This window comes from Myotis brandtii, unplaced genomic scaffold, assembly GCF_000412655.1.
Source record: "Myotis brandtii unplaced genomic scaffold, ASM41265v1 scaffold284, whole genome shotgun sequence".
Taxonomy (NCBI): domain Eukaryota; kingdom Metazoa; phylum Chordata; class Mammalia; order Chiroptera; family Vespertilionidae; genus Myotis; species Myotis brandtii.
Window position 1 is genome coordinate 266559 of NW_005360846.1, and position 12573 is coordinate 279131.

The 12573-nt window shown below is 38.5% G+C and overlaps 1 protein-coding gene across 3 annotated transcripts in view; it reads left to right on the forward strand.

The window, feature by feature from the left end:
• The window catches only part of UBE2G1 (ubiquitin-conjugating enzyme E2G 1), a 60876-nt gene that overhangs the window by 29960 nt on the left and 18343 nt on the right, over window positions 1-12573 (forward strand). For all 3 annotated transcript variants that reach the window (XM_014541943.1, XM_014541941.1, XM_014541942.1), the window contains exons 6-7: window positions 6648-6745; window positions 9672-9850. In XM_014541943.1, the coding sequence (XP_014397429.1) occupies window positions 6648-6745; window positions 9672-9850 (277 nt within the window). The remainder of the gene's footprint in view (window positions 1-6647; window positions 6746-9671; window positions 9851-12573) is intronic.

Sequence of the window (12573 nt, forward strand, 5' to 3'; positions counted from 1 at the left end):
TAAGGAGATTATGGGTGTTCTTTTAAAAAAATATATTTGTATTGATTTCAGAGAGGAAGGGAGGAGAGAGAGATAGAAACATCAGTAAATGAGAGAGAATCATTGATTGGCTACCTCATGCACACCCTACACTGGGGACCAAGCCTGCAACCTGGGAATATGCCCTGACCAGGAATCGAACGGGCATGGTGTTCTTGTAGTTACTTCAGTGGAGTGAAGAGGGTAAGAGGGTAGAAATTATTCTGTTGTTTGAGGAGTGATTTGGGAGTGAATACATAGACCTTGAGCATAAATAACTGCCTAGGAAGAGAAATAGAGGCTGACAATGGGGGTCAGGGTGGCAAGGATATAGGGTTGAAAGTTAGTTAATGTGGGCTTAGATGGTACCTAGACCTAAGTGATTAATTCTCCACTTAATGATTAGATAATTTATCCTATATAATAAAAGCCTAATATGCAAATTGTCCCCTCTGGCGGTCGTTGGACCGGGAGTTTGACTGCTCATTATGACGTGTGGTGACGACCAGGGGGCGGCGTGGAACATGGCGGGTGTCAGCCATACACTGCAACCTCTCACCGGCTACCTGGGGGCGGGGGTGACAGGGACAGAGATGCAGTGCTACCCTCCCCTGGGACGTCAGGGCTTGTGCACTGGGGAAGCCCCCGCACTCAGGTGCCCTGAGCACTGGACACCTGTGAGGAGGCTGGGCCGCAGCCACCGGACCACAGGGGCTGGTCAGGCTCCCCGTGGGTTCGCGCAGGAGCCAGTCTGCGAGGCCGGCTGGGAGAGAGCGCGCTGCCCGCGAGGCCCACGCTGCACCCCAGCCCACGGCGTCCAGCCGTGCTCACCGCATCTGCATGTGGGGACTTGGGTTCCATGACTCAGGTGGAGGGGGGAACTTGGGGGCCTGGGAGCCCAGGTGCTGCCCAGGGCCCAGAGGTGAGCTGGGACCTGCCCTTCCACACCAGATGCTTGCACTTCAATCGCCGGCCAGGCCTAGGGACCGTACCCATGCACTAATTTTGTGCACCAGGCCTCTAGTCTACACTAATAAAAGAGAAACATGGTAATTAGCGTACGACCGCTACCCTTTTCATTGGCTAATCAGTGAGTATATGCAAATTAACTGTCAGACAAGATGGCGGCTAATTTGCATATGTCGGCTCCAAGCCACAGACTGAGGCTTTAGGCCTGGGTAAGGGAGGAGCCAGCCAGTGATCGTTGAGCCAGCGATGGTTGATGGCGGTGATGGCAGGGGGAACCGGGTGGAGCCAGACAGCGATCATAGATGGCGGCAGTGGAGAGGAGCTGGTGCCGGAGGAAAACTGGTGCCGGCAGCCAGGGGAAGGAAGGCCTATTGCACGAATTTTCGTGCAACGGGCTTCTAGTGTAATAATAGAAGAATAGGGTACTAAAGTTTTTTAAAAGCTAGTGTGGTATTTCATGGTGGCAACATTAGCCTTCGTTTAGTCACTAGAGGGCAGTCCATACTCTTTACAATCTATGTAATGAACTGGTATACTTATGCATTACTTTATTTGAAACTGATAGTTGCCATGAGTATTAATTTAGCCATTATATTTATCTTTACACAGTCTTGAATCTTTATTACTTCTCTGTCTATTTAATTTTTCTAGTGCTGTTAAGAATCAATTCTTGAGGCTGTCTTTATGAAAGAGATTCTGAAACTTGTGTGATATACCTATTGTTTTTATACAACTGGTTATCAAGTAGTGGATAGCTACTCATATCCAGAGAAATGAAAAATTCAGGTAGAAGTGGCAGTGGGTTTTTAAAGTCTCGGACACCCGGATAGCACTGTGTAAATATATGTTTAAATTTATATTGGTGAATGGTGAATGTACAACTTCTTTTTATCTCTTACTCTCTTTTTCTTTCATCAGTAATGGCTACTCTGTTCAAGTTGTATGCTGCTTTGTTTCTTACTACTGGCAATGAAAAATGAGAGAATCTTGATTATATGTATTTTGTAGTGTTGTTTTTTTAAAAATATATTTTATTGATTTCAGGGAGGAAGGGAGAGGGAAAGAGAGAAGCATCAATGATGAGAGAGAAGATCAGCTGCCTCCAGCACACCCCCACTAGGGATCAAGCCTGTAACCCAGGCATGTGCCCTGACTGGGAATTGAACCGTGACCTCCTGGTTCATAGGTCAACACTCAACCACTGAGCTGGGCTGTATTTTGTAGTATTGCCTTACCTTGAGATGATATAGAAAATAAAGAATTAGGTAACCAAACTCTGATTAATATTCTTTTACAGTAACAAAATTTTTTTAGACTTTTAAGACATACAGTCACAAGCCATATGTTCTGTAATGAATTTTTGGAGGGAATGAACCTCATACACGTATTCCTCAGAAATTGATGGATCACTGGCTATGCCATACCATTTATCATTCAGTGCTTAAGAACATGGGCTTTGGGAACTATCTTTGTTTAGTTCCCTGACTCTACCATTTTTATTAGTTGTATGATTGAACAATTACTTAAACATTGTCTTAGCAGTTTTATTTCTAGGGTAAAAGCCCTATGCCTAGGAAGTGTTTGGATTGTTCAGTGTTCTGTTGCTTGCAGTAGCAAAATAATTGGAAGCAATCAAATGTCTTACAATTGTAATGGATAAACTGTGGAATGTGGCAGGTAAACTAAATGAACAAGAGACAAGTATCAAGATGAGTATATATAAAAGAAAAATATTGAGCAAAATTTTATATGACAGCATACAATTTATCATTTTATGATAGGGATTCCAAAGTAAATATGGCAGAATGGTAGGGTCTGACAAAGCAGAATGATAGGATTTCTGATCCTTGTCAGATTTTTATAATTTAATACAAAAACAGTAAGATAGGCGTAATAGAAGAAACTTGAACTAGGCCTAGGTTTCTCAACCTTTTCAAATGGGGAACTCCTGGTTGCATACCTTAAAAAAATTTTTTTTTAATTGATTTCAGAGGGAGGGAAAGAGATATACAAACGTCAGTGATGAGAGAGAATCATTTATCAGCTGCCTCCTGCACGTCTCCCACTGGGGATCAAGCCTTCAACCTGGGCATGTGCCCTGACTGGAATTGAACCTTGACCTACTGATTCATGGGTCAATGCTCAACCACTGAGCCACACTGGCTGGACTGTACACTCTTTTTTAACATCATGCCAATAATATCTGTGATGAAGAGAATATATAATAGAAGAGAATATATTTTTAATTCATTGATGCTTTTCAATAAACTTGGAATTTGCTCATCACTATAGCATCCCTGTATAGTTGAAAAACAGTGAACATGTGACATGTTGATACTTATTTTACAATGTTTTGTATCCTGTAGGTCTTTTGAGTTCCTCTTTGCTAATTTAGCTGTTCACTAGAAGTTTGCACCCACAAATGGGGACTACTGAGCAAGACTTAAAAACACACACACACACATACACACACAAAATGTTCACAGATAAAGGAAGCGTTAAGGAATCCACCTATAGGAGAAAAACTATAAGGAATAGCATGGTTGGTTCAGGATGGGTGAGGGCATTGCAGACAGAGTAAAAAAAATCTGCGCTTTAAATGTTTTAGGATAATCCTGTTAATTAGATTTGATTGAAAATAATGAGACTAGGTAATTTTTTATGACAGGAATTCCAATCAGCTAATATAAAGCTTTTAAGAGGATCTAACCAATCAAAATTTAAGGAAAAGCTAACTGAATATTGAGGATTAGCCTCATCAGTAGAATAAAGTGCTTGGGCTTTGTGGCAACGATTCTTGGCTGTTTTCTGTAATTAGGGCTTTCAAACCGTTTGTTTTTGTTTTTGTTTTTTTACACCACAACCCATAATCAGGAATAATTTACATCGTGACCCAATGTATGCTTAGGTGTATACGTCTTAATGAATAGAAGCATGTGTGTAGATCATATAACTGAAACAAATTACTTGTGATAAGCACCTTTGTTTTCTATTCTAATTTTTTTTTTAATATATTTTATTGATTTTCTACAGAGAGGAAGGGAGAGAGATAGAGAGTTAGAAACATCGATGAGAGAGAAACCTTCTATTCTAATTTTATTTATTTAAGAAGAAAACTGGTTAGTTACTTAATTGGTTTATAGCCCCAGCTTGAGAAACTAGTTAATATAATTCTGTTCTAAGACCAGTTTTGGCACTATCTTTTACAGTTGGGGTAACATAGGCTGAGAAAATAGACTTATTTCTTTATCAGTGTAATGCATTCTTCACAACAGATACTCTCAGTTTTCCTCATCTTCAGGTTTTTTTCCCCTTCAGTACATAATCTTACAAATTATGAAAGTTAAGGCCAGTAAGGCAGGCATAAAATTTGTAATTTTTCTTCCTTTCTGCCTCTGGATATCTATTTGTACTGCACTCAGTCTGGTTTTCTTCCTGTACAGAAGGAAAAGCCTTTTTGTTGTTGTTGTTAGGGCCTTATTTTCTTTCTTATTTTACTTTTTTATTTATCCTTTTTTTTAGTCTTTCTGCTATTTACTTTAAAAAAAAAAATTGGCTTCCGCCCCTCTCTTTTAAAGCCTTTCATTTGTATTATTTCTCGAGTCTTTCTGCCATTTACTTTAAAAAAAAATTGGCTTCCGCCCTCTCTTTTAAAGCCTTTCATTTGTATTATTTCTCGTCTTCTTTTTTAAAAAATCATTACTAGGAATATTTTTTCCATTGATTTTTAGAGAGAGTGAAAGTTGGAGGGGGGGGGGAGGCGCGGGGTAAAGAGAGACACTGATGTGAGAGAAACACACATCAATTGGTTACTTCCCACATGTGGGATTGAACCTGCAACCCAGGTATGTGCCCTTGACCCTTTGGTTCTTGGGCTGACACTCTAACCACTGAGCAACGCCATCCAGGGCAAGTTACCATCTTCTTTAACTGTTAAATCAAATTATCCTGTTTGTTATGCTTGTGCTTTACCACTTTATTCTTACTTTCTGCCTTGGCAGTCTTTTCCTATTGCTTTTACCAAAATTGTATTATTAAGGTTACTTTTTATACTTGGAGTCCAGTGAGTGGCATTTGCTAAGTGTTTAGGACTACTTGGTATTAATGATCTACCTCTCTTTTATTACCCTCTCCCCAATTTTGCTTTTATGATCAGAGAAAGGCAATAAAAATGAATACTTGCTGTGGTTAAAAAGTGAAGCTCTACTGAAATGTACAAAACAGAAAGTAAAAGTAAAAGATTCATAATCCTGTGCTCCAGAGTTAACCATTGTTAATGTATTTATGTCATGTTTCATGTAAACATACCCGCGTTTTTTATATTTTAAAGACAGATGGGTTTATCCAGTAGATATTTGTGTTTCTTTTTTAAATTTAATAATAGATTTCTCATATTATTCCAGTATTATTACTGATTTTTTATTATTTTTGTATTTTCCTCTGTCACTAGAATGGTAAGTGCCATGAAACCAGTGCTAATGTCTTGCTCTGTTATATCCTTTTACATAGACTAGTGTCTGGCACAAGTAGATAAACAATGAATATTTGTTCAGTGAATGAAAACCATTTAATGAGCTGAGAATTCTATTTCTCACTGATGTAAAACAAACACAATCACATAATGGTATGTACATTGAACAGTAAAAAAATCCGATATGCAAATTGCTGTTGCAGCAAATTGGTCAATGTAATAAAGGGACATGGTGGCTTGTTTAAAATTGGGTAGTCAAATCTTTCTTAAGAGGTAACATTTAAGCTGAGTTCTTAGTCATTTTTGCCCCATAAGGTTGACTTCATCTCATTGTTTTTTATTGTTAACATATAAAACTCATTTTATTCTTCTGACAATTCTTCAAGAACATTTCTTAAGTAAATGTCAGTGCTCTGGAACTGTACTAATACAGCAGTCACTGGCCAAATGTGGCTATTAATATTAAATAAAATGTAAAATTCAGTTCCTTTGTTTCACTAGCCATACTTCAAGTGGCAGGTGACTACCATATTGGACCACACAAATATAGAACATCTCCAATGTGTAGAATGTTCTATTGCACAGGACTGCTTTGGAAAGTCACTAGAATATAAATTACTTGAGCGACTGTATGCTTTGTACATTACTATGCTCCTAGTGTCTGACACATCATTTGTTAAATGATGAGATAAATAAGTGGATGAATGAATAGAAGGTCAACACATTTCTTCCCAGACAAGGAACAACAAAATGTGCATAAAGTCTGAGCTGAGAAAAAGCTTATTGTGTTTGAAAAAAGGAAAGAAAACGGGCTAGAACAAAGAGTGATGATTTGAGATCAACATAGAAATTTGGCAACTTGACCCTAAGGCAATGTTAAACCTTCTAAATTTTGTTTTAAGTGCAGTGGGAAGTAATAGGACGTTTTGTAGCACAGCAGTAATGCGATCTGATTTGAATGTCTTTTTTGAGATATTTACTTTACTAGTTTTTTGAGAGTTTAAGAAGGTGGTGTAGGTATGACAGTTTTTAAACCTGGTTATTTATAAAGTAAACTGCTTGAAATCCAGATTATTCATTTATTTATGCTGTCAACACTAGCACCCTTGTTTTTATGTTTGTTTTAATAATTGTTTACTTATAAGCAGGAACTTATTGGCAAGGACTTGTTTATGTTTTTGTTTTCCAGTGAAGGTGGTGTTTTTAAGGCTCATCTCACTTTCCCAAAAGATTATCCCCTCCGGCCTCCTAAAATGAAATTCATTACAGAAATCTGGCATCCAAATGGTAAGTTTATCTATTTGTACTTTTACATTTACAAATATGATGGCCCATCACTGAAGTTTTCAAGTTCAGTAAGAAAGATACAGTTCTCAATGAAATTGCTTTGGAATTTTTGTACTAAGTTCATTGTATTTGTTATGCACATGGCCATGCGTTAGATTCTTTAGGTGAGAAGGAGCAACAGAGATCATATGGAAAAAATGGTTTTTTTTACTTAGTTTTCAGCTCCTTTGAGTCTCATGATGTTCCAAACTAGAGGCAAGTTTGGTGGGTGATATGATGATATTCAGCATTAATAGAACTCTTAAAATCGAAGAGATAATTTCCAAGGCATTAGGTGACTCATTGGCTATTACAAAAAGCACAAAAGTAATTAAACCTGGATTGTGTAGTTACTTTTTCTCTTCTTAGCTCTTAGACTTTTTAAACTATATTCTTAGTTATAAAACAGGACATGTCCTACCTATCATAAAGCGACTGAGGGCTTCAAATGAGGTGAAATAGTGTATGTTTTAACCTTCGGAAAGCATCCCAGTACTGCTGTTTGTGTAATGGAGACATTGACTTTTTTACCCAAAGATGTGCTACCATTTAAAATCCACCTTGTGAAAAAATAAATAAATAAAATCCACCTTGTGAACCAAAGGTTAGGCTAGATAAGTTATGTTTATTATACACAGTTTCCTTGAACTTTTGGCCTTGTTTTGTATGAGCTTGCAAGGATTTGTTTTCTAAGTATGTTGACTTACCAGTATTTTGTAACCAGCTGTCTTTTTAGACTACTACACTAATCTGCATTTTGTTTCTCCTAGTCAAGGTTCTTTCAGTTGCAAGGAAGAAAAACCCTTATTTGTTAGTTTCAACAAAATCTGTGGGAGAGTATGGATTATAGAATAAATTAAGGCATTATTGCATGGATAGGGAGTATATATTAGAACCTAGTGGCTTGCAAAACAAATGGGTCTTATGAGAGACTAGAACTGGCAAATTGAAAACGATTGGGAACCAAGGGAACTACCATACTTCATAGCATCTGAGATAGCAGTGATTACAAAAGGCATATAATTACTTTTGTTCAGAAGGGAGAAAAAATATCTAACAATTTATTTGTGGGAAAATGCATTAACAATAGTCCTACATGAAGTATGGATGCATGAATTAATGACATTCACCTCTTGTTTCTTTGAAATTTCTTTCATCTCTTCCTGGGCTTTTGGCAGGGTTTCTTGTGCTTCACTTGAATGATTCAATGTGTAATATCAGTCAGTTTGCACCTATTTCTGAAGATGTGACTAAGCTTCTCACTGTTGGCTACACCAGATTAGCTATAGAATTCTAGGCAGAGCCTCTTTGAGCCTTATTTTCTCTATCTGTGAGAATTAAATGAGAGCACATATGTACACAATAAGTGGCACTTCTTTTCTGTTAAGAGGAAGGATAGCAGTGGCCTAGGTAATTTAAGAGGAAAGCTGAGGGAACAAGTATTTTCGTGTGTGTGTGTGTGTGTGTGTGTTTCTTCAAGTTGAAAAGGCTTTTTTTTTTTTTTAACCACAGTGCCCTTATTTAAAAAAAAATATTTTTATTGATTTCAGAGAGTAAGGGAGAGGGAGAGAAAGATAGAAACATAAATGATGAGAGAGAATCATTGATAGGTTGTCTCCTGCAGGCCCCCTACTGGGGAGTGAAATAATTAAAACTTAAGAAAGGATACCTGAGGAGGTGAGGGGCAATGATGGCAAGTACAGGAAGAATTAGACAAGGAAAGTGAAAAGTCATTTTGAAATAGGAATGAGAGGAAAAGCGAGCATCTGAGTATCTGTTAGGCACTGGAGATATAAAGATGATTAATGCATTATGGTCTCTTTCTATAAGGAAATTATGGTCTATATAAGGCAAAGGTGGACATGTAGACTTAATGGTGAAACTGAGGGATGATAGTGATATGTAGTTATAAAGATGTATTGGTAGCATAGAAGAGGAAGTTAGAGAATATGAGTTTTTATTTTGTTTATTTTTTTATATATGTTTTTAAATATTTTTATTCATTTCAGAGAGGAAGGGAGAGGGAGAGAGAGATAGAAACATCACTGATGAGAGAGAATCATTGATTGGCTGCTTCCTGCACGCCCCCCACTAGGGATCCAGCCTGAAAACAAGGCATGTGCCCTTGACTGGAATTGAACCCAGGACTCTTCAGTCCGCAGGCCGAGGCTCTATCTACTGAGCCAAACCAGCTAGGGCTATTTTATTTTTTAGTCTTTATTGTTGAAGGTTACATATGTCCCCTTTTTTCTCCCACTGACCCCTTATAGCCTGCCCTCACCATAGGCCTCTATCACCCTATTGTCTGTGTCCATGGGTTATGCATATAAGTTCTTTGGTTGATCGCTTCCCACACCCCCTCAACCCCCCGACCTTCCCTCTGAGATTTGACTGTCTGTTCCATGCTTCTGTGTCTCTGGATCTGTTTTGTTCATTAGATTCTACATATAAGTGAGATCGTGTGATAATTATCTTTCTCTGACTGGCTTATTTCTCTTAGCATAATACTCTCCAGGTCCCTCCATGCTGTCTCAAAAAGTAAGAGATCCTTCTTCTTTTTTGCTGCATAATATTCCAGGACCTGCTGTATTTACTACATGTAAATGCTAGGCAACATCTATCTACATGCTAGGTATCTTGAAGTTTTGCTCAGATGTACAAGATAACTTACATTCAATTGGGTTTTTCAGATGAATCCTAGTTAGTAAAGTCCATGGTTTTCTTAGAAGGTTAACAGTTTCCATTTTGGAAATTAACTGCTGTATATTCATTGTTTTATACAGGTTCTGTGGAAATTAGGACTCGATCTATAATAGATATCTTCTGTATAACCAAGTTATTTCAAATATGTATTTTAAACAGGACTGTTTTTTCTCTAATTTTGCAGTTGATAAAAATGGTGATGTATGCATTTCTATTCTTCATGAGCCTGGTGAAGATAAATATGGTTATGAAAAACCAGAGGAACGTTGGCTTCCCATTCACACCGTGGAAACCATCATGATTAGTGTTATTTCTATGCTGGCAGATCCTAATGGAGACTCACCTGCTAATGTTGATGCTGCGGTAAGGTGGTCATATGCACATATCCCCTCCCCTTTAATTAAACTCAGAAATATAGTATCTTTCTATATCTCTGTGTGTGTGTGTGTATCTGTTTATATCCATTTTACAAAAATAAATTACAGATACAACTCAGCTTCACCCCTAAATACTTGAACCTGGATCTTCAAAGAATAAGGACACCATCTTACATGTCATACCTAGGAAAATTTAATATCAAGTTCATATTATTATTCCTGAGTTTTTTGTATTTTCTTTTAAATATGTCTTTATTGATTTCAGAGAGAGGAAGGGAGAGGGAGAGGGAGAGAGAGATAGAAACATCAACTGATAAGAGAAAATCATTGATAGGCTGCCTCTTGCACATGCCCTACTGGGAATTGAGGCCACAACCTAGGTATATGCCCTGACTGGGAATCGAGCCATGACCTCCTGGTTGATGGGTTGATGCTCAGCCACTAAACCTCATCGGTTGGGCTTTTTTTTGGTCTTTTTTTTTTTTTTTGTATGTTTTTTTTTTTTTTTTTTTTTTTTTTTTTTTTTTTTTTTTTTTTTTTTTTTTTTTTTAAGTTGTGTGAGTTCCCTCCATTCCCTTTCTATGTCCCTGATTCATTATAATCACCAGTTCATTCTGTACATCAGATTATTTATTCACTTGATTCTTAGATTCACTTGTTGATAGATGCATGTTTGTTGTTCACAATTTGTATCTTTACCTTTTTCTTCTTCCTCTTCTTAAAGGATACCTTTCAGCATTTCGTATAATACTGGTTTAGTGGTGATGAACTCCTTTAGCTTTTCCTTATCTGTGAAGCTCTTTATCTGACCTTCAATTCTGAATGATAGCTTTGCTGGATAAAGTATTCTTGGTTGTAGGTTCTTGGTATTCAGCACTTTGAATATTTCTTGCCATTCCCTTCTGGCCTGCCAAGTTTCTGTTGAGAAATCAGCTGACAGTCGTATGGGTATTCCCTTGTAGGTAATTGAGTCTCTTTCTCTTGCTGCTTTTAAGATTCTCTCTTTGTCTTTTGCTCTTGGCATTTTAATTATGATGTGTCTTGGTGTGGTCCTCTTTGGATTCCTTTTGTTTGGGGTTCTCTGCGCTTCTTGGACCTGTAAGTCCATTTCTTTCACCAGGTGGGGGAAGTTTTCTGCCATTATTTCTTCAAATAGGTTTTCAATATCTTGCTGTCTCTCATCTTCTGGCACCCCAATTATTCTGATGTTTGTACGCTTGAAGCTGTCCCAGAGGCTCCTTACACTATCTTCGTATTTTCGGATTCTTTTTTCATTTTGCTTTTCCGGTTGGGTGTTTTTTGCTTCTTCGCATTTCAAATCTTTGGCTTGATTCTTGCGCTCCTCTGGTCTGCTATTGGGTGTCTGTATAATATTCTTTATTTCAGTCCGTGTATGCTTAATTTCTAGTTGGTTCTTTATCATAGCATCGAGGGTCTCATTAGTTTTCGTGACTCTCTCCTCAAGTTTATTGACAGCTTCTAGCACATTTTTGCAAGCCCTCAAAATTGCGATTTTTAGCTCTATATCCTCCATTTCTGTCATGTTTTTTTGTCTCCGCATTTTTTATGCTTTCTTGGTGCACCCCCTAGTGGTCTTTGTGCGCAGTCTTGTTCTAGTTGAGCCTTGATTGTTGTAGTTAATACTAGAGGGATTTGACCACCAGGCCGACTGGCTGTGTGAATCAGCTGTGTCTGCCGCGGAAAACTTCTGTCCTCTGGGGAGGTGCTAATCTAGCCTTTGCCTGAGGCGATCCGGCAAATGGCTCTGCGCAGGGCTTGGGCGGGGCGGGCTCAACAGGGCGGGCGGAGGGAGCCGTTATGGTGCCCTCAGTCCTGTTCCCAGAGGCTCTGCTTCTCAGAACCCCCGGAACCGCTGCAAACCTCGGAGGGAAAGCTGCCTTCCAACTGATGCCAGACACTCCCGCTTCTCCCGTTTGGGTCCGAGTCCCCAGCGATTCGCCCGTATCTGGAGCTCAGAGTCTGAGACTCCCCCCTGACCGAAAACGACAACCGCGCTCTCAGCCACCAGCCCGCTTTGCGCGCGCACCTCCGCACCTGAGTATTTTCCACACTGCGCCTCCTCTGAGCCTCGGTGTGCTGTTATTTTTCCTTCTAGTTGAAGAGTCTCTCCTCAGCCAGCCTTCCTGTGGTTCTGGGTGATGTCCGTTCCGTCTTTTAGTTGTATTTTTGAAGTGGTTGTTTGCGGCAGCAGTCTCAGGTGTTTACCTATGCCGCCATCTTGGTCGAATCCCTTTTAGTATGTTTTTGTTGATTTCAGATTTACAACAAAGCTGGCATTAGTTAATCATTCCTATATCCTTCACCTAGATTTACCAGTAGTGGAGATTTTACCTTTTTTTTGGGCAAAATTGTTTGAGAATACTTTACAGATATCCTAACTCTTCATACTTGAATACTTCAGCATATATCTTCTAAGAACAAGGGTATCTTTCCATATAAGCATAGTACGAGTCTATCATTGATACAGTACTATTATTGAATATACATATACAGCCCATACTCAGATTTCTTCAATATTGTTCTTATAGCTTCCTTTTTTTGGTTATTATTAAAAATCTAGAATCTAGGATCCCACATTATTATTAATATTTTTAAAAATGTATATTTTTATTGATTTCAGAGAGGAAGGGAGAGAGAGATAGAAACATCAATGATGAGAGAGAATCATTGATCGGCTGCCTCCTGCAC